This window comes from Phascolarctos cinereus, unplaced genomic scaffold (genome assembly GCF_003287225.1).
Source record: "Phascolarctos cinereus isolate Bilbo 61053 unplaced genomic scaffold, phaCin_HiC Scaffold_2;HRSCAF=192, whole genome shotgun sequence".
In the NCBI taxonomy this organism is placed as follows: domain Eukaryota; kingdom Metazoa; phylum Chordata; class Mammalia; order Diprotodontia; family Phascolarctidae; genus Phascolarctos; species Phascolarctos cinereus.
In genome coordinates this window covers 225,728,813-225,755,624 of record NW_027555625.1, presented here as the reverse complement: position 1 = coordinate 225,755,624, position 26,812 = coordinate 225,728,813, and the positions used below count along the sequence as shown (strand labels likewise).

Here is a 26,812-nt window from a genome sequence, read left to right as displayed (position 1 = left end):
TGTAAGTAAAAATTAAAACCAATAGGAGGAACCATCAGAAAGATGAAACAAAATTCAACAGAAGGTAAAAATAAGTGAGAGCGATTCAACTTCCATAGTTCTTTCTTTGGATGTGGACAGCATTTTCCATCCCGAGGCCTCTGGAGATGTCTTAGATCCTTGTAATGCTGAGAAGGGTCCAGTTTAACATTCTTAGTCATTGCATGACGTGGCTGTTATTGTATACAAAGTCCTTTGGATTCTGCTCACTTCACTCAGCATCAGACCATACAAGTCTTCCCAGGTTTTTCTGAAGTCAGCCTGTTCATCATTTCTTATAGAACAATAGTATTCCATTACATTCATATACCACAACTTGCTCAGCCATTCCCCAATGGATGGGCATCCTCTCAATTTCCAATTCTTTGCCACCACAAAAAGAGCTGCTATGAATATTTTTGTACATGTGGGTCCTTTTCCCATTTGTTTGATCTCTTTGGGATATAGCCCTAGAAGTGTTATTGCTGGATCAAAGGGTATGCACATTTTTGTAGCCCTTTGGGCATAGTTCCAAATTGTTCTCCAAAATGGTTGGATCATTTCACAACTCCACCAACAATGTATTAGATGCATATATATTTTTTAAAAAATCTTTTTTAATATTTATTTTTTCCCAATTACATGTAAAAACAATTCAAACATGCTTATTTTTTTTTTCAAATTTTGGGTTCCAAATTATCTCACTCCCTCCTCCTCCCCTCCATTAAGAAGGCAAACAATTTGACATAGGTTATACATCTATAGTCAAGGTGCATATATGTTGTGCATTGATATCAATTAATTGTATATGGTACCTTTTAGCAAAATGTAGTGTTCCTGCCTATCTCTTTCAGTTAGGTCTATTTTTTAAAAATTTGGTTTGTCTGAGATCATAATTACTGTCCCTGCTTTTTTATTTCAGCTGAAGTATAGTAGATTCTGCTCCAGCCCTTTATTTTAACTCTGTGTGTATTTTTCTGTTTCTACATGTTTCTTGTAAACAATATATTGTTGGCAAGAGATCAATGTACACTGTAACAGCAATATTGAAACAATAATCAACAGTGAACAACTTAGCTACTCTGATCAATACAATGATCCAAGACAATTACAAAGGACTCGTGATGAAAAATGCTCTCCACCTCCAGAGAAAGAACTGATGAACTCTGAGTGCAAATTGAAGTATAATTTTTTCACTTTATTTTTCTTGTTATTTTCAACATGGCTAATATGGAAATATGTTTCTGCATGATTTCACATGTATAATTAATGTATTGTTTGCTTTCTAAATGAATGAGGAAGAGGAGAGAATTTGGAACTCAGGATATGTTTTAAAAGAACATTAAAAATCAATAATTTTTAAAAAAATTTATTAATTTATTTTGATTTATCAACAATCACTTCCATATGCTTTTGAGTTGAAAATTTTTCTGCTCCTACTTCCCCCACCACCACGACGGCGCACAATCTGATATAGGCTTTACATTTACATACCCATTAAACATATTTTCACATTAGTGAAGTTGTAAGTAAAAATTAAAACCAATAGGAGGAACCCTCAGAAAGATGAAACAAAACTCAACAGAGGGTAAAAATAAGTGATAGTGATTCGACTTCCACAGTTCTTTCTTTGGATGTGGACAGCATTTTCCATCCCGAGGCCTCTGGAAGTGTCTTAGATCCTTATAATGCTGAGAAGGGTCCAGTTTAACAATATTAGCCACCTCATAACGTGGCTGTTATTGTGTACAAAGTCCTCTTGGTTCTGCTCACTTCACTCAGCATCAGACCATATAAGTCTTTCCAGGTTTTTCTGAAGTCAGCCTGTTCATCATTTCTTACAGCACAATAGTATTCCATTACATTCATATACCGCAACTTGCTCAGCCATTCCCCAATGGATGGGCATCCTCTCAATTTCCAATTCTTTGCCACCGCAAAAAGAGCTGCTATGAATATTTTTGTACATGTGGGTCCTTTTCCCATTTGTTTGATCTCTTTGGGATATAGCCCTAGAAGTGCTATTGCTGGATCAAAGGGTATGCACATTTTTGTAGCCCTTTGGGCATAGTTCCAAGTTGTTCTCCAAAATGGTTGGATTATTTCACAACTCCAGCAACAATGTATTAGCGTTCCAATTTTCCCACATCCTCTCCAACATTTATCATTTTCCTGTTTTGTCATGTTGGCCAATCTGATAGGTGTGAAGTGGTACCTCAGAGTTGTTTTGATTTGCATTTCTCTAATCAATAATGAAAAATCAATAATTTTTTAAAAAGAATAAAAATAACCCAATGTATTGTTGAATTGTGGTTTCTAATCCTTTCTGCTATCCTATTCCATTTTATGGATCAGTTAATCCTATTCACATTCATAGTTATGATTGCTAACTGTGTATTTTCTTCCATTCTAATTCTTATACTTATTCTTTTCTTCTTTTCCCCTGTCTCCTCTTTAAGAGTTTGTTTTAATTCTGGTTAATACTTTCCAACTAATACTAATACCTTTCTCTTATTCCCAACCCTGCCCCCTGCCCTTTCCCTTATGTGCACATATATTCTTTCCTTTTTTAACCAGTTCAGATGAGAGTGAGGTTCAAGTGTTTTCTGTCCCCTCCCCTGACTATGCCCTCCTTCTTGTAGGAACTTCTCTTTATCCACCCCATTTATGTGAGATAATTACTCCCATTCTTTTTGTCCCTCCCACCAACTCCTGTTCCATTCTTCTTTTGAGATCATGTAAACACAACAGAATCATAACCAAGCCCTCTATCTAATTAGACTCTCTCTATGATTTTCAGTGATGATAAAATTTTGAGGGGCTACATGTATCATTTCCCCACATAAGCATGTAAATATTTTAATATTATTTAGTCCCCTATGATTTCTCACTAATGTTTACCTTGAGAGTGGTGACCCAAAGACCCTGAGAAAAGAGGAGAGAATGTCAGACTGTAATGAGGTCAAGAAGAAAGAGGATTAAGAAAAGGCCATTGGATTTGGCAACTAAGAAATCACTCATTCTCTTGACTCCTATGTTTACGTATTAGATTTTCTACTCATCTCTGGTCTTTTCACCAGGAATGCTTGGAAATTTCCTATTTTGTTAAAAATCCATTTTTTCCCCTTATAGAATTATACTCAGCTTTGCTGAATAGGTTATTCTTGGTTGTAAGCCTAGATCCTTTGCCTTCTGGAATATCATATTCTACGTTCTCCAGAGACTTTATTGTGGTGGCTGCTAAATATTGTATGACCCTGATTGTGGCTCCTTGGTACTTGAATTCTTTTTTCCGACTACCTGTAGTATTTTTTTCTTTGACCTGGCCGCTCTGGATTTTTACTACAATATTCCTGGAAGTGTTCATTTTGGGGTTTCTTTCACAATGTGACTGATAGATCATTTTAATTTCTACTTTGCTTCCTGGTCCTGAGATATCTGAGCAGTTTTAATTTAAGATTTCTTGAAATATGATGTCTAAGTTCTTTTTTGTTCATGACCTTCGGGTTGTTCAATGATTCTTAAATTATTTCCCTTTGATCTGTTTTCCAGGTCACTTGTTTTTCTGATGAGCTATTTTACATTTTATTCTTCCCCCCCCATCTTTTGACTTTATTTTATTATTTCTTGATGTCTCATGGTGTCATTAACTTTTATTTGGCTAATTCTAATTTTCAAGAAGTTATTTTCTTCAATAAGTTTTTGTATCTCTTTTTCTATTCTTTTTTTCTTATCTTTCTCTTTTCCATAGTTCTTTCTTTTTTTCTCATGCTTTCCTTGATGGCTCTCAATTGGTTTTTAAAATAATTTCTTCAGTTCCTTTTTTAATGCTTGCTTTAACTTTTATATAAATTCTTATTGGACTTGTGTCCCAGCTGCATTTTTCTTTGAGGCTTTGCTTATAGATGTTTTTGAGTCATTCTCATCTTTTATGTTTGAGTCTCGAGCTTCCCTCTCAACATAATGTCTCTGTTGTCAAATTCTTTGTATGTTTGTTTGTTTGGTCATTCTCTTTGTCTCCTTCTTGATTTTGGACTTAATGTCGGGCTCCGCTTCTGTGGGGGAGGGAATGTCTGGACTGGGCTTCTATCCTCTTACATCCTTCTGTGGCTTTCCACCTCCATCTGGGGACCCTCAAGCTTCCAGTGCTTCCAAAGTGGTCTGCTCCAGGGGGAGCTCTAGTCACTGTAGAGGTTCATTTTGGAAGGAGTACTCTAGCACTTCAGAGATCTGTTCTTGGCTCTCTACCAGCCTCACATTTTTACAGGACTTGGATCCAGGAACAGCTGCATGCTTATCAGATTTACAGATGACACAGAGTTAAGAGGGAGAACCAACAGAATGGATGACAGAATCAGGACCTTAAAAAGTTATCATCAGCAAACTAGAACATTATTCTCAATCTAAAATGAAACTTAATACAGGGATAAATTTAAAATCCTACATTTGAGTTCAAAAGATAATTTTCAAACATTCAAATTGAGGAAGGTATGGCTAGCAGTTAATTTGGAAAAGATATGGGAGTTTTAGTGTTTTGTAAGCTCAGTATGAATCAACAGTACGATAGGGCATACAAAATAGTCGTAGCCTGCATTGAGAGGCACAACGTGAAGACCAAGGAAAGTGATGGTCCCACAGTACTCTGCCCTGATCAGTCTGCATGTGGAGTATTTTGTTCAGTTCTGGTCTCCACATTTTAGGAAGGACATTGATAAGCTGGAGAGCATCCACGGGAAGGTGAACAAGGGAGCAGTAAGCCTTAAAATGGTACCACAAGAAGGCTGGTTCAAGGAGCTAGAGATGTTTAGCCTGGAGAAGAGGAGGCCTTGGGGGAAGATCAGAAAGATAATCACTGTTCAAATATTTGAAGGTCATGTGGAAAAGGGATTAGATTTGTGGTGTGGTTCAGTTGGGCCTATCAATGCTAAGCCGCTCCAACCTCAAAGGTCTCTGAGTGAGAGCAGCAGTTATTTTCTTTCAGTGTGTGGAGCCAAAATATAGCAACCTGCATCAAAGAAAGGCAGCTGCTCAGCTGTTAGCACACCGATATCCAAAGCCCACCAATGTCCTAATCAACCTGGTGTACAAATTTCTCCACAGCGCTTATCACGTTGAAGGATCTCTGAACACAAGCATAGTGCCAGGCTTCCCAGCAGGGTTGACCTTATAATAAAAACTCCAGCCAAAAAAGGCTAGATTGGTTGTCCAAATGGCTGAGCCTCAGGGTGTCTGGCTTCATTTCTTCTGTTCTAAGTCACAGTGCCCTGCTCTTCTGACTTGCGAGAGTATTAGTCCATCTCAAAACACAGATAAGTATTAGATAAGTATTCTGGAGCTTGATTGTCCCTGTGTTTGAATGATTTATTTTTGGCATCTTTAGGAGGGAATTATTCTACTTGAAGTGAATACTGGTGATACCTCAGATCTCTAAGTAGAGTCTCCCTTCAGTGGGACACACTTGTTCTGCTTGACCCCAGAGGTAAGACTAGAAGCAATGGGTGGAAGTTAGTTTGTTTCCAAAAGTTCCCCTTTCGTTTGAGGTCTCAGATGTTGCAGAGTGAATTATTGGTCAGATATAGATGAGACCAGATTGCCTCTGATGTTCCTTCCATCTTTGAATTTCTGTGATGAGGAATCAGGGTTTCTGGATGCCGTTCACAAGTCTGCCATAAACCTAATTTATTTAGGCAAGACATCCTTTCTTCCTTCGTATAGTGATTTGCACCTGCATTGAATGAAGAACATCTTACTCTTCTAGTACAGTGTGAAAAGGACTGAATCTCTTAGTTGAAAAGGATTGGGCAAATGTTATGTTCTTCTCCATCCTTGCAGGTGGTAAAGAAGACGATGTTCTCCATCCTCTAGTGAGAGAGCCCATAAAACAAAGGCATTGGCTTTTGAGCAGAAAGTGGTTTATTTGGTTCTTACCACTAAATGGATTCTGAGGCTCTGTCTCTGCTCGGATGTCAGTCTCTGGTCTCCAACCAGGGAGCTAGAGTTGACTTCTCCTTCCTCATAACAAGCAGGCAGTTCAGGTTCCTCATTTGAGGGGACACCCCATGCCCAAATCCCTGAACAAGATGGCTGATCCATCAGAGAGGTCAGCAGGGCCTTTGGAAGGTGTCCAGCCCACCTCAAGCAAGAAACTGCAGGCTACCAGTAGCCTCCAAGTAGCAAAAAGATTGGGTTCTACTCATCAAGAACTCAGTCATCATCCAAAGAGGAGACCATTAAGCAAAGGACTGGTTCCTTCTTCAGAGAGGGGAGAAAAGAGGCGCTGGTATCAGATCCCACTCTCTTCCCACCGGAAGCCTGTCTCAGGACTCTTTAGTAATAGATTTCAGTCATGCCTGATGGAGTACCAGCAATTATGAGAGCTGAAGAAGATGAAGGTTGGCAAGCCATTCTCTTGGTTTTCTGTCCCTGCTACTACCCAGAAACAATTCCAAGATGGTGACTGGGCAAGGGTGAGTGAAGGGAATAAGCATTTCTCTGTCACCTTTCTAAGGAACACTTCCCTGGGAGGTAGCAAGTGTGTGTGTGTGTGTGTGTGTGTGTGTGCGTGTGTGTGGAGTTGAGAGTTAAGAAGATACCTGTGTTTGTTCCTTGTTCTATCATTGTCTTGTTGAGTGACATGGGACACTTTACCTCAGGTGTTTTTTTTTTTCTGGAGGCACCAAAATTGATTCTCCTTATTAACCTGACCCTGTCTTTGCAGTGGTTGGATATTTATTTATTTATTCATTCATTCATTCATGTATTTGTTTGTTTATTTGGCAGTTGGGGTTAAGTGACTTGCCCAGGGTCACACAGCTCGTGTCAAATGGTTGGTCTGAGGCCGGATTTAAACTCAGATCCTCCTGAGGCCGGTGCTCTATCCACTGCGCCACATAGCTGCTCCAATGGTTGGATATTTAATTAACTTGAAGTGGAACAGTAAAGAAGAAATCCCTTGATGGGGACAAAGGAAACAGATTCCTCTTCACAGAAGAATATGGGCAGGGGTAGCTAGGTGGTACAGTGGGTGAAGCTCTGGTCTTGGAGTCAGGACAACCTGAGTTCAAATCTAGCCTCAGACACTTGACTCACTGTGTGATCCTGGGCAAGTCACTTAAACCTGAAAACCTCACCAAAAAAAAAAAAACCAAAGAATATGAGCTCATTAAGGTATGCTATTTTCCTAAATTTCACTTAACAATAAATTTCTTTCAGGATAAAACCACTAAGGGTTCAAGGACACCTAGAGGTAGGAAGAGCAGGACAGCTACTCCTCACCATGAAGGTAATATGTCATTTCTTCATTTCTTTCATTTGCTGTATGGGATTAGTTACAATCCTTGATAGATTACAGATGAATGAATACTGTTTTGGAATGAATTTGAAACTCAGACAACAATGTCTGTTGTGGATTTAAAGACATCCAAGACCCAAGTTGAGGTATTCATTTCTCATCTGTGTAAAGTGTTAACAGATTCACTGAGGAGTATTTAGTAATTAGAGGAATAGAGAAACTTTTCTTTTTGTTTTGTTTTCTTTTCATATTAATTGCTTTACTCTATTAGGTAATTTCTTCTCTTTTATTTTCTTCTATGTGCAAAAGCTATAAATTTAAGAACCTTTTTTTTTTTGGTGAGGCAATTGCAGGTAACTGACTTGCCCAGAGTCACACAGCTAGTGAGTATTATGTGTCTGAGGCCGAATTTGAACTCAGATCTTCCTGACTCAAGGGCCGGTGCTCTATCCACTGCCCCACCTAGCTGTCCCCTTTAATAAATATTTGTTGAATTGAAATATTGAATCCTTATTTGTTATAGAACAACAAAAATGTTTTGCATGCAATCAAAAGTGTTCACTGTGCCCTGGGTTCCGTATCAACTTTTATTATTCTTGTCTCTTGTCTTAAAGCTTCCCAGTCAAATCCAAGAGCTCTATCTAGTCAACTGCCTGACCAGCAACATGGATTCTATGGTGGTTTACTGACACAGTGCCTTTTCCATCACTCTTGGGGCCAGGACAATCCAATTTCTGATGGGACCCAGGATCACCGCAAGAAACTGAAGATGGACACCCCTAGTGCCTTAGATGAACATTCCCAGCAGGCCTCACAACCCACCTGGCCCAGCCCCTCAAGGAATACCAGCACCTTTCCCTTGTCTGATGAGGGGTCTAGTGACTTATTTCCTATAGACTGGAGCCCTCCACCAATTGAATTCCTGTACCAAAAGCCCCCCAACCCTAGTCCCTCACCATCCCCAAACCTCCCACAAGCCTTAGAGAATAATACCGAGGATGATGTAGCCTTTGATATAGAAGAGCTGGAGGCAACTTTGGAGCAGGACAGAGAAATTGCCAAGGTGGTAGAATCCACAGAGTTGAGTCTGTCTCCACAGACAAATATCAAAGAGCCTGGGAACCACGAGACTTTATCATACTCTCAGGAAACCCCATTCCAAACCCATTCTGGCAGCTGCCTTTCAGAATCCTCAGACGATCTGAGTGAGGAGGCCCTGCAGCTGGACTCTGACCCTGAGGAAGCACTGGTGACTTTGGAGGAGCTGTTCCAAAACATGGCAGGCCCTGGTCAGCAGATGGCAACACCAGCATTTGAGCCCCGTTACTCAGTAAGCATAGAGGACCCCTGTCTTCAGCCTCCAGGGTTATCTGCAGGGATCAGTTTTATAGTTCCCTAGATCTCATGGCAAGGCATTACACATTCATATGTTTACTAAAATTCCTTTTTTGGCTTTATCCTGTAATTCCTTGATTTGGCTATGATTCAAGGGCCTCATGTAGAAACACAAACTCATTTTCAGTTTGGAGTCTTTTATAGCTGTGTACTAGGTATAGGGTACCCCGATGGGTTTATAGACTGCCCCCTCCCCCAAGAGACTTTCTGTGCTTTGATTCTTTGAATCCCAGTTTCTGAATGTTGGACTCCCAGATCAGAGCCTGTGAATTGGAGGAATAATTTTAGGGAAACAGGGAGATGAAGCAAAAAAAAGTTTTTGTACCAGGAAACCTTATTGTAGGGCATAGAATATGGGGAATATGTGTTGGCACTGAGTTAGGTCCCAAGAATCCAGACTAACCCTGATCAGTTGAATATAGAACTAATTTGAAAAAAAAATGTCAGCCAAATTAGTGTTAATGAGTGGAAAACAAAAACACAAAACCCCCACAAAAGCTAATAAGTCTTAGAAAAGTTGGTTGTATCTTTTAGGAAAGCTGCTTGTTAGAGCTTTCCTCATTCTCTTCAGGATCTGCTAGCTCTGGGAAATGTCCCTTTTCATCTGAGGGCCATCCGCTTGGACTGACATCTTACATTACTTCTCTCTCTCTCTCTCTCTCTCTCTCTCTCTCTCTCTCTCTCTCTCTCTCTCTCTCTCTCTTTCTCTCTGTCTCTGTCTCTCTCTCTGTCTTTCTTGTTACCTTTTCCTCCAGCTTGACTCCAGGACTCCAGATGGATATGTCAATAGTTTAGATTATTTGCTGCAGGAGAAGAAGTAAGTAATAATAAGAATAAAAATAAATCACACACATGTATATGTATATATATATATATATATATATTAATGCACACATATGTACGCACACTCACTTTGTGGTTTACAAAGCTCTTTGTATATGTGATGGGAACTATCACTAAACTTTCATTATTGTGAAGCATTAAACCTAGAACAGTTTCCTGGGATGGGCCTTTCCTTTGAAAGGCACATTGAGAAACTCTTTTAAAAAATGTTGTTGATGAAATAAAGTCCCCACGTACCCAAAATGGATATGTGCCTGATTACTCATCAGTGCTAATTCATGGAGTTAGATATCCCCAAAGTGAATGTGGAGGATGGAGAAGTAAAGCATGGTGCAAATTTTCTCACAAACCTTCTGTAAGTGCTCGATAAATTCTGACTAATAACAGACATATCTAACAGGTAAATGACCAAAACAGAGAAGAAACGTATCAAAGTAGTGCTTTTCCATCTCCCTTCTTCAGGCTTTTGTGCTCTTACACACCTTTTTTAGGCTAAATCCTAAAGTGTGTTTTCTCCTATTTGTTGTTTCTATGGGTTTCATTACTTTACTGCGGATCATTACACTCCTGCCTTGCTGCTGTGGTATCACAAAGTTCAGCCTGTGAAAAGTCAGATTCCGTCTGCCTGGTGAAAGCTATAAGGACATTGCTGAACAGACATTAAAATCACCAGCCCCTCTTTTTACAGTACTTTTCCTCCCTGGATGTGCTATCATTATTCCTCAAAGTGAACCTCCTATAGTATGAACCCTAAAGTGAACCTCCTGTCATACATACAATGAGCTGATGAATGCACCTTGTTTATTCTCACCTCTGCATCTTTGCCTTGTGATGCTCCCTGCTTTAAATACCTTCCTCCTTCCTCTGCCTTTTCCATCTCTAAAAAACCTTCCCTCATCAAGCCATGCCATAAGGATCTCTCCTTCCCCTGCATTCCTATAGCATATCATTGGTACCCAGTCCTTTGGTGCTTAATCATATATTGCCGTGTATGGTTACTTATTTCTCTATGACTGGTTCCTCTAATTGTATTGCAAGCTCTTTGAGGGCTGGGATCTTGTCCATATTTTTCAGTCACCCAGGCTTGTGCCTTCATTCTTTACTCTTAGCTTTGCTCTTATCTCCCAAATTTAGGTGACCATGCTAATTCAGGCCCTTTACTTTACTTTGTATTTACTTGTCCTGAACTATTGCATTAGCCTTCTAATTGGCTCCTTGTCTCCAGGATGTCCCCTGTCTAAACCATAAATTGACATCAATGCCAAACTGATATTCCTGAAGCACGGATCTGACCATGTCATTTCTTTTTCTTTTTTTTTTTTTTTGAGGCATTTGGGGTTAAGTGACTTGCCCAGGGTCACACTAGCTAGTAAGTGTCAAGTGTTTGGTCTGAGATCGGATTTGAACTTAGGTACTCCTGACTTCAGGGCCAGTGCTCTATCCACTGCACCACCTAGCTGCCCCCCATGTCATTTCTTTCTTTAAGAATCTTCACGGAAAAAAAAAAAGAAAAAAAAAAGGATCTTCACTGGTTGGGGTAGCTAGGTGGTAAAGTGGTAGAGCATGGCCCCTAGAGTCAGGAGGACCTGAGTTCTAATCCAGCCTCAGACACTGGACACATACTAGCTGTGTGACCCTGGGCAAGTCACTTAAACCTATTGTCTACCAAAAAACAAAACAAACCAAAAAGCCAAAATAAAACAACAACAACAACAACAAAAGAATCTTCACTGGTTCCTTGTTACCTGCAGGATAAAATCCAAATGTCTCTGTTTAGCATGTAAAGCTCATGCTCTGTCTCCATCCCACCCCCCCAGAATGAATTTATGTTACTGCTGTTCACACACAGTGACTGGAATGCTGGGCCTGGAGTCAGGAAGACTCCTCTTCATGAGTTCAAATCCGGCCTCAGACACTTAGCTAGCTGTGTGATCCTGGGCAAGTCATTTAACCCTGTTTGCCTCAGTTTCCTCATCTGTCAAATGAATTAGAGAAGGAAATAGAAACCACCCCAGCATCTTTGCCCAAAAAGCAGGGTCACAAAGAGTTGGATATGATTGAGCCACCTCAACAGCAACAATAACTTCTAGTTAGACTGGCCTCCTTGTTCCCCATGCATGCCTCTTCATTTCTTGCCCCAGTGCCTTTGTACAATCTGTCCTTCCTGCCTAAAATGCTTCTTTGGAATGCTTTTCTCTTTCACCTCTTGAAATCCCCAACTCCAGTTTCAAGCCATAGTCTGTCTCCTCCACAAACACTCTTTTGATTCCTCCCTCCCCAAAACTTTTAGTGGGTTCACTCCCCATACTCCAGGAAATGGCTTTGTATATATATTTTTATTTGCTTAGTAGTATGCATGTTATCCTCCCTCTCTACCCCAAACCTCCCTACTCCAAACCCCAATAGAATATAAGTTCTTTCATTTTCGTTTTTGTATTCCTAGTAACTTGCTTAAATAAGTGCTTGTCGAATTGAGTTTTATCTTGTACTTCTTTATATCTGCCTTCTTACCTAGAGCAACACCATGTATAAATGTCAGATTATTTGGGGTTTTGTGGGTGTGGGCAGTTCCTTCACTAAAGTCTATTTCATCTATAATTTAGTAGATGGCTTAGAGAGTTGCCTAAGACACCACGAGGTTAAGGGACTTGAACATGGCCACAGAGCTGGTGTCAGAGATGGGATGTGTGTCCTGGTCTTCCTGACTCTAGGCCCAGCACTGTATCCACCAGGCCATCCTGCCTCTCTTGTATATAGTATATAATGTTCAATAAGTGCTTAATAAGTATTTATTAAATGAGTGAATAAATGTTGGGGGCCATGATGCTTAATCATATTTGATAGTGCTTTGGTAAAAATTCTAGTGAGCCCTACTCTCCTAGAAAGTCACTTTAGGGATTAGTTCTGGGATACTCCTGAAAGAGTAGTAGTATCCACACCAAATAGGAATGTGAGCTGTGGATTCTACCTACCTGGCACTAACAACCTCTCACAATTATTGCATGGCTTTTGTCTGTCCTCTCTGTAGGAAACAGAACCTAGGGAGAGATGAGTGGGAAAAGCCACTTCTGGAAAGTGACCCTGCAGGTGACCATAGCCTTGCTTCTCTGGAGAACCCTGAAGATGATTATGGAATGCTTACACGTGAGCACAGGTAGGAGAGATACATGCTGTAGCAGTTGATGAAAACCATCCTGTGAATGCTAGGGGTTGGTTTCTTTGTTTATTTTTAATGATGGTTTCTTTCTTAGTTTTCTGTTTCATTGGTTTCCTAGGCTGCTGGTGGAGAAATTCTGTGTGAAGCTATATATGATCCCAGCCCTTCCTCCAGGTGAGGTTGTGTTTTTGTCTCAGAACCACCTCCTGTCCTGCACCCTGGACTGTACCAGTCTGGTACCTCAGAACAGTCTGGAAGAACTCTTCTTCAAGTAAGTGTAAGGCATGGAGTTGGAAATAAATCCGCCTTTGAGAGCTGGGGGGTAGGAGTAGGGTTGCATTTCAGTGCTGCCTTATATAGTAACTAGTGGGGGACATTATTTGGCTTTTGAGAATATGTGGGATTAGGGAATTAAGGACAGTTGAAGTAAACATAACAAGGATTTTAAAGGTCAAATAAGTGCTTTCTTTCCCTTCCTTTTTTCCCTCCCATCATCGCAAGTATTTGTTATTTATCATTTCTTGAATAATCTTCTACGTGCATGGCACTGTGCTAAGCATTGTAGGTGATTCAAAAGAAGTGTAGGGAATAACGCTTCCACCTCAAGGTGCTTACGGTCCTGTTGGGAAGTCATGACTTGCATACGTATTACCTACTTGGTTATGTTCAGGGTTTATTGCCATTTCATTTTCCTGGACTGTTTCTATCCTGAAGACACCAAAAGGTTGGACCATGTTTTGGCCTGTGTAGCCTAAGAGGATTAACCTAGTCAGAGTTGCCTGAAGTCATTTAATAAAGAGCTTCACCTAGGTGTTCTAAAATGAAGATAGTGACTTGCCTTCTGAAAAATAAGCCAGAAGGTATCAGAGGAGGCCAGACAGAAACACGTTGGATGCACCAGAGAAAGCACAGACATTGAGCTTGTGTGTGTTGTCAGTGGCTTCTGGAAGAGCATTTCTTCTGACTTCAAAACCTCTGGGAACCATCTTGCTGCTCATCAGACTGCACATTTCCCTTAGCAGTTGGCCCAGCAGTGTCATCATGATTAGAAGTCACCCTACTCCCCACCTTCCAGGTGATGATATGATTCCATTTTCCCATTTTGTGACTTTGATTTCAGGAGTGTTTTTCAACTAAAGTCTGTGGGCTTAACTTTCTTTCACCTAATAGAGCCAGAAGATTAGAAGAGGGTGGGAGGAGGAGTAATGTGGATTGCTATAGCATCAGAGTCCCATTTAAACTTATACTTTGCTATTTTCAAATTCATGTAGTAAAGAGTTTAATTGAGCTACGTGTGTGAGTAATATTTTTTTGGTTCATGGGAAGTTGGGGGGGAAAGCTAGGAACACTATAGGAATAAAGGCATGAATGAGCCATTTGATAAAATTAATTGTTAATTAAGTCTTTATAGGGACAACTAGGTGGCAAAGTGGATAGAGTGCTGGGTCTGGAGTCAGGAAGACCTGAGTTCAAATCCAAACTCTGACACTTACTATCTATGTGACCCTGGGCAAGTCTCTTTATCCTGTTTGCCTCAGTTTCCTCATCTATAAAATGAGCCAGAGCAGGAAATGGCAAACCACTCCAGTATCTTTGCCAAGAAAACCTCAAACGGGGTCATGAAGAATCAGAAGAGACTGAAAAATGACTTTTAAAAAAGTCTTTATACTCCTCACATGGAGGCCCTTTGGCTGTGTGGCTCAACTGCTGCCTTCTTTAAGCATCTCAAAAAACTTATTATTGAAGTATTTATCCATCCAAGTAGTGCAAAATTTGAATTGGTCAACAGGTGGCGCTACACTTGAGCGTCTTCAGTTTTCCTCTGGCACATACCCAGAATAGTTCTATCTCTACTAAGAGGCTGTAGGAGCAGTCAGTCTAAAAATACTGAGGCGGTTCCCACACTGCCATAAACAGTTTGAATTAACCCCTCAATGGCAGAATCTGAAGTTAATCTAGGGAATGAAACAGAAGACTGCTCTAAATACTGAAATATGAAACCAATCTACTCCTGTCTGGGTTCCACTCCCAGGTCACTGCCCACTACATTCATGAATGCAGATCCTTAACATGGCATGATCACATATTCCATCATTTCTTTGAATAAAGTGAAAAGGAAGATAACAATAGCAGTGCTTTATATTTTGCAAAGCACTTTACATATGCTGACTCACTGAATCCTCCTATCAGTCCTATATAGACATTTGCCTCCAGTCATCTCCTAGCCCTCTTCCTGATTGCCCTCCCAGATGATGATGATGATAGCGAGAATTTATATAGTGCTTTAAGGTTTGCAAAGCATCTATATATATCTCATTTTATCCTTAAAAAAACACTGAAAGGTAGGCGATATTGTCTCTATTTTGCAGATGAGGAAACTGAGGCAGACTGATTAAGAGGCTTACCCAGGATTATACAGCTATTAAATATCTAAGGTCAGATCTAAACTCTGGGTTTTCTTGACTCCATGTACAAGTGGTCTGTCCACTGTGCCACATAGCTGCCAGATATTTGGGTACAGTTGGAAAGAATCCATGCCATATGTTCTCATGGCTTATGAAAGGAGTATGGATAGAAGGGGGGGAGGTTATATTCCCCATCTTGGAGCTGTGGGTTAAAAACAAAGTAAAGCAAGGAACATAGTGAAGGGCTTCTACTCCCTGTCTCGGATACATTAACTAACAAGGGAATCAGCTTTTCCAGTTCACTAGTACAACAGGATGGTAGTGATCAGAACCTCTCTTGACTGCTAACTGCATTGACCTCTGGTTGCTTTGCTTCCTACTCCAGCCTTGGAAGCCCTCCTTGTGCTTCTATAGCTTCTGCTGGTATGGGGCTAGTGTGTTCACATATGATACCTTGGCATATCCTTCTCTCTGCTGAAATTCTGAATGACCAGATTTGCAATAGGAAGACAGGACATGAAAAAAGAGAACATTGTAGCATACAGATAGCATCTCTTTATTTTACTGATGTTTCCTGCCCTGTTGCAAATGAGAGTTCACCAGGATCCCTTACGAGGGAAAGAGGCACCTAAGTTCCTGTTCCAGAATCATCACACCTCTCTTTTAGTCTCTCTCTCCTTAAATCCTTTCATTGGGACAAGGAGAAAACAATAATTCAAAGAAATGAAAGGACATGAAGATGCACAGTTTGAGAAAGAACTTGTACTGTATATAACCTCAGAGCAAGGGGAAAAGCTAAGGAATATAGGCAAATCCTGCCTTCACATGTGAGAAGGACTGAAAAGGACTCTGGTCAGTAATTTTGGGTTTGGAGTACCATCTGGTGACTCAGACAGAGACAGCACTGAGTAGTAGTTCTTTTCTCTCTCCTTCCCTAAGAGGCATATACATGTATGTCCTTTTACCCACTTGCCTTTTTCTCTCTAGTGACTATGTAAAACAGGTGCTCCTGTAGAAAGGAAACCCCTCTTGTTCCATATATGAACATTTAAAGAATAATACTACAAATCTAATTAAGTGCCCAAATGTGTTGGAGAGGCAACAAGTGATATAGGATATTAGGAAGAGGAGAGGTCCATGTGGACTAGAGTTCTCCAGGAAGATTTTATGGAGGAAATGGTACTTGAGACCAGTATAATTTGGTTAAATAAAAGAATGGAAAGTACATCTTAGATGTGAAGAACAGCATGAACAAATATACAAGTTTGACACAATTAGTTTTTTCCTTTTGCTTGTCTTTTACTAACATCTTATTCATTGACTGACATTCATATAGCCCATTAAAATTTATGAAGTACTTTACATGTAAAAAACGTAAGGGTTCCCATATATAAGACAGATGTCCTCCCTATGCAGGGACATCTGCTTTACATTGGCATGAGGAGAGCTAGGCTGGAATAACTACATGGGGTGATTTACTAGAACAAGCCACCGGGGAGGAGGGGCACTACAAGTCCTGAACTAACAGTTGGAGCAGCTGTGCATAGGTGACCATTCCTAACATTTTCAGTTCTGGACTAACAGCTCACTGGGTGTGTACAAAATCAGGACCGCCATGTCTTTATCTCCTAACTTTTCCTTCCTAGTTTTTACAATCTCTCATCGAAGGGTATGATTAATTCCCAACAATAATTCATCCTTTATCAATTGGCTCTTTTCTTTGAAGATCTTAATTTCTTTCCCACATTATCATGATCACAGAAGGACTACTCACTTACATATAGATTAAATTGAATTTCCTGAAGTGAAATAGAAAAATAAGAGGTAACCAGGTTAAAACTTGCAAGAGTAATTCATAGCCACTTGCTTGTATTAGGATCTAAATTTTCCAACTCTCCCCACCCAGTCTTCTTCTACACCTGGTTTTCCCTAGGCATGAGCAACGACATTTGTAGAGAAACCCTTGGATCATCACTCCTATAGCAACGTTCCAGTGTAAGGAGACATCATCCCACCACCTTGCCTCCCATTTTGTCACAGGCCCCCCAGGTCAATGTGTTGCATGATACCTTCACGTGATGGTCACCAGAGGGCCCATGTCAGATGTCCTCTCAGTGTCTCCTCCTACGGTTACCCTAAAGCCCTTAGGAATCCTCTCATATCCCCTCAGGAGTCCCTGTCCTCATTTCAAAAATACAATTACAAACTGTCTGTGCCTTCTCTCCCATGCCTCCATTGTCTTCTCTCTCTTACAAAGGATGGTGATTCTCCTTTTAAATATTCCACTCATAGCATGACATTAGGACAACTCTATTCACTTCAAATGCCCAGAGGCCATCCCAAACCCAAATTTCCTTGTTTGTAGTTGTTTGTTGGGTTTTTTTTTCTGGCACCTAAAAAATCCAGAAAAGTGGAAGGGGAAAGCAACAAGGACTTTTTAAAACAGAAGCTGCTTTAGGCAGAGGTTATGCATACTCAAGATCATTCTAGCCTCATGATAATCCTTCAGGTAGGTATTAGAGGTACCATGATAGTCATTTTATAAATATGGAGGCTGAGGCTCAAAAAGTTAAATGATTTGCCTATAGTTACATAGCTAATATTTGTTGAAGGCAGAATTTGACCACCTTACCTATTCATGAGGATGATTGGAGAATCCAAGTCTGAACACCATGAGGAGTAACATTTAGGGGGAAAAAAACCCAAAAAACAAACAAACCAAAAAACATTTAGGGGAAAGATAGAATAAAGATGGGAAGTTCTACTTTTCCTTCAAGTCAGACTAAGAATAGGACTTATGAGCCCTGCAGCATCTCCTAATTATTACATTAATAAAGACTTCCAGATATCTAAATCTTTTCTTGAACCTTGGGCAGTCATGGGGAAGGGAACAGACATGGAACAAAATGTACTTGGGTTGGAAGAAATCGTGTGATTGGTTAGGGCTGGGTAGAATGGGCTTTTGGATGGTATATGTGATTGACAAGTATAACAAAGAGAAACAGAAAAGAGGGGAATGGGATGAAGAAGAAGGGGGAATGAAAAGAAAGAGGAGGAATGATGAGAAGAGAAATGGGAGAGGAAAGAAGAGAGGAAGAGAGAGGAAATGATTCAATAAGATTGGAGCACTTGCCATACAAACCTCTGTTCTACTTGGCAGAGTTTCATTCTGTCTAGTAGAATAGAAGGTTCAGGCCCAAATTCACTATGCATTTATTTTACTCAAATGGAGCAAGAGAACCTGCTTTGGGGGCTGGGTAATAAGTGTAGAGATTACTTGCTACATTATTTATAGACCTTCCCATTCACACACACTGTGTGCATGGCAGTAGCAGTACCTCTCTGCATAAATATCTTTGTGGGGGAGTGAGTAAGTATATTTGTTCTATCAAATATTTGTGTGCCTAAGCCACTCTATGTGAATTGCTTAGTGCTTGCATATATGCAGGCTTGGGAGCCTGTCATGTCAGCACCTGTGGCCACCTGGGGTATTCCTTCATGAATATTTCAGCAGGCATGAGAAAGTAGATAGTCCGTTGTATAAAAACATCATTAATGTTAAACGGTGATTGAGAACCATAGCCCTTTGAGACCACAGCAGCCCCAGTTTCTGCATAACAATAAACTCCTTATCCTTTCCATGGCTTCCTGAAATAAGTTTGAAATAAATTCAGTGATAGAGCATGGACAGCACTCAGCTTTCCCACCTGTTAAAATTACCTCTAAAAATAATCAAACCTCCCCAAAGAGAAGGAAGGCCGGAGGATGACCAGGCTTGTTTCATGGAATAATGAAGGTATTAGTCAAGGGAGTGTTCTTTCAGGATCATTAGGTTTCTGGCTCTTTCTGGCAATACTTGTTTATCATTTTTTTTTAAAGAGAGAGAACATGAACAGATGTCATGCAATTACAGAATCTGAGCTAGAAGGGGCTACCAAGTCAGACATGACAGTATATATCCAACAAGTGGCTACCCAGCTTGAAGACCCGTAGTGAGGGAGAACCCACTACCTGATGGAAAAGCTTTGGCCTACATTTATTTCTTAAGTGTTTTATTTAAACTTACACCTGGCAAACCTTACAGGTGCACAGAAACAGGTGTTCTGTCAACAGCTGCACTCGGTGCTTATCCAGACATTATTTGAGATTCCCAAAGCAGTCTGGAGTTGTTACTCCCTGGGACAACTGTCCGCTTACACAGGAGGAGGGGTAGGGGAAGAGAGCCAACTTTCCCTGGGCCATATCAAAAATAGATACTAAGAATTCTTCTGCATCACCATGAAGTCTAGGGTTTTACTTAAATGAATGAATGAACAGAAACATTTATTAAGCACTTGCTCTGGGCAAAACTGTGCTAGAAACCAGGGCTACAAGTAGAAAAGACAGTCTCTGCTCTCAAAGGAGCTCACATTTTAATTTGGGGAATGACAAATATGAACAGTTTCAGCTGCCAATCAGATGAATCCTGTGGTCCTGAGGGTTCATGACTGGACGACAGAGGACTCAGGTCAGTCTTCTAGTGTTTTTAGCTCATGATTAATTCCTTTCTCCATCTTTCTTTCTTTCACTGGCAGATTGTACTGGCACAAGCAGTTTTTCCTCATCTCTGAGTGCCTGAGATAAAAAAGCCTCTCTTGAAAGGAATGATCAGACTTTGACAGCTGTTTTAGGCACTTGGCAAACTTCAGACAGGCCTGGAGATTGCCTCTGTTATCTGCTCTTAGTTGGAGGCACTATCCTTTCTGTTCCTATTCCTTCATCTCCAGACATACTTAGAACAGCTTCTGGGCCTCGTTTGAGCTTTTTCACTGGGTGGAGGGTGAGAGGGTGAGGAGGGTCTCACAGGGAAATAAATGATCACATCATTTCAATCTAACATAAGTTTTGCAAATTTTAGGGCCATTTCATATTATTGGACATGACGTGAATTTTGCTAATTTTATTGTGGCTTTCTCTATACACACTCAGCTCTCCTTGCTCCTCCAAGGCTGGGCTATTCTGTCGGATTCTTTCTTTCCAGTGTCGTAGTCAAATGTTATTCCTGGATTCTGGTCTTCTGCCCATAACCTTGTCTATGCCTCAGTCCCTCTGTTTTCTCCAGAATAAAGTTAAATAGTTCATAGTTCAGCTGAGGTGAAAGGAATCCAAGGTGGAGGCTAATTAAATGGACTTGGCTTGGCTTGAACCTGCAATGGAGATCCCTTGTATCTCCTCCAGCTCTAAACAAAGAATTCCTTGAAAGCTATTTCCTCTCAGGCAGGGCAACAATAATACCATCTTCTTTCCCTCTATTGTTTCTGGCCTTAAAGATTGCAGCTCAACTCAGCAGCTCTGAACCTGAGGGGAGAGAGCTAATTCTTCTAGCAAAAATTGCCCCCTAAGGCTGTTGCAGCAGAAAAGAAATGTGACTGGAAGTGGGCTTTCTTTCTTACAGCATCAGTTGGAAATGTGTTGATCTGAGCCAACAGGGGTTCATCCAGTCAATTCCCCCATTGAGAAGCTGGCAGGGTGCCCTTTAGCCAGAATGCCATAGTGCTGAGCTCTTTGAGCTGAACTAAATAGTCTCAGAATCACTGTGTTTATTTCCTTTCCTGACCATATGCCCTTTGGCAGGGTCATTGCCAATTTGCATAGTCCTGCAGATGTGGCTGCCTTTTGTATATTCGGATCTGTACATCTGGGCCTGTGTGCATCCTTAACTATGTCTCTCTGCATCACAGTGTTTGCCTATATACATATTTGTGCACAGTATCTTCATGGTTAAGTTGTGAGCAAGAATATTGGTGCATTTTCAAGGAGTAACGATTGTAACAGAAGAAAAGTTTTTTTCAGAATTTTCAAATGATTTAAGAGAAGGGTTTTTGCAAAATTGCTTGAATATACTTAGGGAGACAGCAGCTTGGCTCAGGAGAAAACTTCACTTTGGAGCACTCTGTTCCCAGCCACTTAAAATATCTTGATTTAAAAAAAAAATGAGACAAAGGAAATTTCTGTGAAGGTCATGATTTTAAATACTATTTGAAACTTTCCTTGGACTTATTTGGCCATAATAAGAAGCTAGAGGTATCACAACTTACCTTTTGCAAAATTCATATTAAATTATCTCAAGACAAGATATATGGTACTGACATAACAGGTATGGACATGTATAGAAGATGAAACTTACTCGAAACCCATATAATCTTCAGAGAGAAATAACACATTACCAAAGATGTAACTATATTGTTATTATTTACTTGCTTCCATTGTGACCTTGGACAAGTCACTTAGCTTTTCTGAGCCTCAGTTTCCTCATCTGTAGAAAAAGGGAATTGGAATAAATAAGCACTTAAGTATCTTCCAGATCTAAAATCTATGTTCTAGACCAGTATTTTATGCAAAATATGTTATTAATATGTACTATTACCAAAAGAGAAGGGAGTCTGGCATAATGGATAAAATGTTAGACTTGGAATCTAGAAGACTTAGGTTGAACTCTAACTTCTGACATTTCACAGTTGTGTGTCGATGGCCGATTCATTTACCCTCTCTGACCTTCACTATAAATGCTAGATGGCTTTCAGCCTGAGTGGAATAAGCTCTCAAACCAATGAAATCTTAGCAAGAGTGAATATTAAATGATTTTCAGCAGAGGGTCCTAAAACACTTTTGCTGACATTGTATTACAAAGATTTACCTGTTAAACCATACTGGGTGTCCCAAAAGTCTCATACAATTTTAAGCTTTAATAGCTTTAAGACTGTTGGGAAACTCTGTATTAAATTAAATATACATACACACACATATATTTAAGGCATTTGCTATTGTTGCACTGTTCTGGCGAAGTAAAAAGATAAATATATATATATATATATATATATATGTATATATATATATATATATATATTTTTTTTTTTTACAGATGAGTACACTGAGGTTCAGGAGAGGTTAAATGACTTGCCCATGGTCACATAGCTAGTAAATGACAGAGTTAGAATTTGAACCCAGATCTTACTGATTTCAAGTTCAGCATGTTAGCCACTATATCACGCTGCCTCACAGAACTTATATATATTGATATTTTATGTCAACTATAAAGATTCATCTACCTCTTCATTTTATAGAAAGGTATCTGGGATCCTTTCAAATCAGCAACTCAGCAGGACTAAAATTCATAATTCTTAATTCCTTAGTTTTCCTAACTTCCCTCTGGCTAGCCTGCATATTTGTGGAAATTACTAAACATGTAATCACAGAGGCTTTCTTCCTGCAGTAATCATTTTATTTTTGAGAGCATATATTAAAAGGGAGAAACATGGTGAGAGGTCAAATGGAAGAAGAGGCTTATGCTCATAGCTGTATATGGAGATTCTGAGTTGGCTTTGAGCCAGCTTCTTTGACTATTCAATATTGAATCCTGTTTTGTTATTTCTTGCTAAAAATTCCCCCTGACTCTGGACATTGTTGTGTCAGTTTTCCCATCTTCTTAGGTATCTCCTTTGCTTTGGAAAAATACAAATGCTATATAAATACTGTGTGAAACTAGACCCAGATATGCTGTTTGTGTTCACCACATCCTCTCATTTGCTAATTCTGTCCATTAAGAGTGTCTATGGCATAAAGCCCAGGACTGAGTTATGTGACTTCTAAATTCTCACTTCAGTTCTGACACTCAAATCTTTTTTGTTTCAAATTTGCCAAAATACCTTAGTTTTTCTCATCTGTAAAATGGAGAGAATAATGCTCATTGTTCAATATTGTGTGTAAAGAATAGTAAAATGTTTTAATAAAAAGCAAGTACTTTTTATAATACAGGGCTCTGTCCTCCTGTGTTTCCCTGTATCAGAAGCTCTTAAAGTGTTCTGCCAATATTAATTATTGATAATGCTCATAAGAGATGTGGACTGGTATAGTGGAGTCAGGCCTCTGCATCAAGAAGACCTGGATTCAAGGTCCATAGTTTGACACATACTGGCTCCAAGACACAGAGAAAAATCACTTACTCTCTCAGTGCCCTAGGCTGCTCTCTAAGACATTAAGTCAGGAAACAGTTGCATCTGCATTGATGAAGTAAGCTTCTCACTTAGAGGTCCCAATACTAATGAAATCACAAATTTAGACAAAAAACCAAAAACCTTCATAAACTTCTATTAGCCAACTTTGCTACCTTGGTGTGGCATGGAGATGAATTTGGGTTCTTGAAGGCCATCCCCACAGAGTGTAAGCTCTGTGTAAATTGTAAAGGTTTCCAGTAAAAATCCATGACAGGTAGTGACTGCTTGAGAACCAGTTCAGCAAAGTTTGGAGAGGCTCATCACCAATTTGGCCACAAAGCAATGAATTCTTTCACCACTGTGACTTTTTAAAACTATCTTCTTGTAAAGACTTTATGACTTCTCTTGGTAGAGAGAAGAGTATCCTTCCCAGTGAAATCATAGATTTTTGTCATTGGTAATCCTCAGAAAACCCTAGTGATAGGGAGATATGAAAGAAATGTTTCCAGTATTACTGAGAGAACAGAGACTCACATTGAAGAAATGATTCGCTTAGATGTACACCATTGAAGAGAGAGGGCTCTGAGAACAAAACATCGTTTACCCAACCATCAGCATTATTAGCCTTTTCTTTCTCTCTGATTGATCCTGTTGATAGAGGCAGGTTGAGATATTTTGAATGCAGGAGGTTTGGGTGGTGGTATCAAAAGGATTGGCGCCTAGGCACCATGTCTAATTCCCTTGCCCTTTGCCTCTCCAGCTTCACGTTTGCACAGCAGGTATCCTTCCTACGAAGAGGGCTCCTTGGTTATCTCTATTTGCAAACTCCCAGCTGCCCTGTCCCAGTTCTCCGTGGCTATTCCAGGTAAGGATGGGGTAGAGTAGGATCATACACTGGCCACTAGGTGGCGAGAGTACTCCAACTGTGCATTAGGCAAAAGACTTGTCCCTCAATTCATTCTTAACTTTTGTTGCTATTCACTTAAGCCGAGTGAATTGCAACAGACTTTTAGCTGGTATCCTAAGACCTTTGGTCTCTTTTTGTTTCCCTTGAAGAATAAGAATATGGAGATTATTCTGGCTGAAGTGTAACCTCCCAGGGACCATGTCTAATCCTTTGGGAGTCATTGCTCTCTTCAAATATAAACATTAAAATTTTTTTAATGTTGCCTAACAATTATTTTCATTATTTCAAAACTTATTTTCTCCATTACTGACACTCATAGTTCCTATGAATTTACATACGTTCCTCAGTTTTCATATGAGTTACATAGTTCCTGTGTAATTGGAACAGCCTCCTTAGCCAGTCTGTTCCACATTTCTGTAAGCTGCTGCAAGGATGTTCATGAACACCATAACTGTTCACGTATTATAGAAATACTGATGAATGATAAAGTATATACACTTGTGTTTTTATAACCACAGGACTGTCCACACTGATATTCAGCTACTTGGAGCCAAATTAATCTGATTCCTATTGCTGTTAGAATAACCATCTATTCAGCATCTATAGGGATTCTTAAACCTGGGGTCCATGAATTTGTTTTTAAAATATGTATTTTGATAAGCATATTTCAATATAATTAATCTCCTTTCTAATGTTATATATTTAATTTTATTGATTTAAAAATATTCTGAGAAGGGGTGATTAGGTGTTATCAGACTGCCAGAGGGGTCCATGACACAAACAAGTTAATGAACAATTGATCCACTATCTGTTGGGGGGAAACAAATATTCTACCCTTGGGTTTGTACCTGAGGAGAGAAAATAAGTGAGAAGTCAGCAGGCAGAGCCCTGATCTACCTCTGGAATTTAAATGCAAGTCATGATGGGTATCAGGTTTGGCTAATGATACAGAGTTACTGTTTGCCTTGGAGTAAGGAGGCCTTATATTCCCCCAGACCAAGTTCCTGCTGATCTAATGTTTGTTAGTTGGATGAGAGTTTAATTTTTGTTAGTTGGACCCAAGTCCCAGCTATAAATCACGTGTGCCTTTCTATGTGGATTGTTCAAGATCTTCAACTTTCTTAGTTTCTTTCTACCTTTAGCTGTTAGTTCCATTAGTTCTTCTATCTTTTTCCCCCACCTCTGTAATCCGCCATATCCATTGAAGTCAAGAAATGCCATTGTCTATTTGTGGCCTTTATGTCAGAAAGTGACCCTTCCATTCACTTTAACAAACATTAAATCCCTACTATGTGTAAGATTCTCTGACAAGAGACAAAAGTGAAATATCACTGCCTTTGAGGGGTTTACATTCTGTTGGGGGAGAAGGGAATGATATCACAGGTACACAGAAAAGTAACACCAGATAATTTGAAGGGAGAGAGAATATCCGGTGGGTGGGATGGATTAATGAAAATTTCACTGGAGGAGGTAACTCCCTAAAGTGAGCTTCCAAGGAAGATAAGGATTCTGGAGAGCAGAGATAAGGAGGAAATGTGTCTGGTTTAAACTCAGGGAGATGGGAAGTGGAATACTGAGTTTTAGAAATAGCTAGTAATTCAGTTTGGCTACAATTTAGAGTGTGTTAGAGAAGGGTCATTTGAAATAGACTTGGAAAGATATGTTGCTCTAGGTTAAAAGATATTTCTTCTTCTAGACTCCTATTGTCATGAAGTGGGAGTAATAGTAATACTAACAATAGTTAAAGTTTGCAAAGTACTTTATTTCATTTGATCTTCACAACAGGCCAGTGAAGTGGGTGCTGTTATTATCCCTGTTTTACAGATGAAGCAACTGAAGCTGAACGAATAGGAGGCAGGAAATGGTGTTGGAATTTTGTTTTGTTCCCACTTAAAAGACTTTTTTCTTTCTTCAAATATGACAAAGTGTATAGTCAGGCTTTGGAAAGCAGACGCACAAAAAAATCAATCTTAAAAATCACTTACATAGAGTCCTTTTGGCATCTCCATGACAACAACTAGGCTATGTTGGTTCCACTGTCCTAGATGCCCTACAGTTTTCTCTTAGTTGGTCACCATATGGTTCTGATGGGCTGCCACCTTATGGGTTGCCACCTTATGGGTTCAGGAAGATCTCCATGGACCTGTGTATTGACTGACTCCTTCTTGCCTTCTTGCTTTGCATTGATAGTTACCACTGGGGCTCTGCTTAGAAGCTGGCAGTAGGTGATCTGGAAAGAATGACGTTAGCTGAGAAGTACCCACATATAACCCCTAGTCGCATTCTGCCTGGCAGAAGCTAAAACAGTAAAAGAAGTTTGAATGGTCTTGGGAGCTTTATGGACAGGGATTCTGGGTCATTTTCAGGTCTGCAGAGGCCATAATAGTTTTTCTTAGCATCTCAGAAATATTAAATGATTCAAACTGGGATGAGACTGTCTATTTGCCTGTCTTATTTCTAATTCTTGTTACTTTTTTCTCATTTCCTTTTCTCCTTAACACTGGCTAATGAGTCCAAAAAAAGGTTTGAAACCCCTAATTCACACAGGGTTCATGTAGTAATTTGCTGATCTTGGACAAATCCTAATCAGTATATATGTGTGTGTGTGTGTGTGTGTGTGTGTGTGTGTGTATACATATATATATATATATATATAATATATAAAATATATTATATATATAATATATATATGTATATATTTTTTTCAGTTACAAAGAAATTGGTATAATGCTTCTTAACCTCTCAGGACTGCAATAAAGGAGAGAGAAAGTGAGGAAGCAAGGAATTCTAGACACAGGACAGAGAAAAGGAAAATAATCTAGA

The 26,812-nt window shown here is 39.7% G+C and overlaps 1 protein-coding gene across 1 annotated transcript in view; it reads left to right on the top strand.

Annotated features, from left to right (window-relative positions):
* Positions 1-26,812, top strand: part of FAM178B (family with sequence similarity 178 member B) — a 169,347-nt gene that overhangs the window by 34,049 nt on the left and 108,486 nt on the right. Inside the window, 7 exon segments of the mRNA XM_020984025.2 lie at positions 5,851-6,485; positions 7,231-7,300; positions 7,924-8,639; positions 9,460-9,521; positions 12,576-12,701; positions 12,823-12,975; positions 23,843-23,947. Of these exon segments, the coding sequence (XP_020839684.2) occupies positions 6,078-6,485; positions 7,231-7,300; positions 7,924-8,639; positions 9,460-9,521; positions 12,576-12,701; positions 12,823-12,975; positions 23,843-23,947 (1,640 nt within the window). The 5' untranslated portion in view covers positions 5,851-6,077.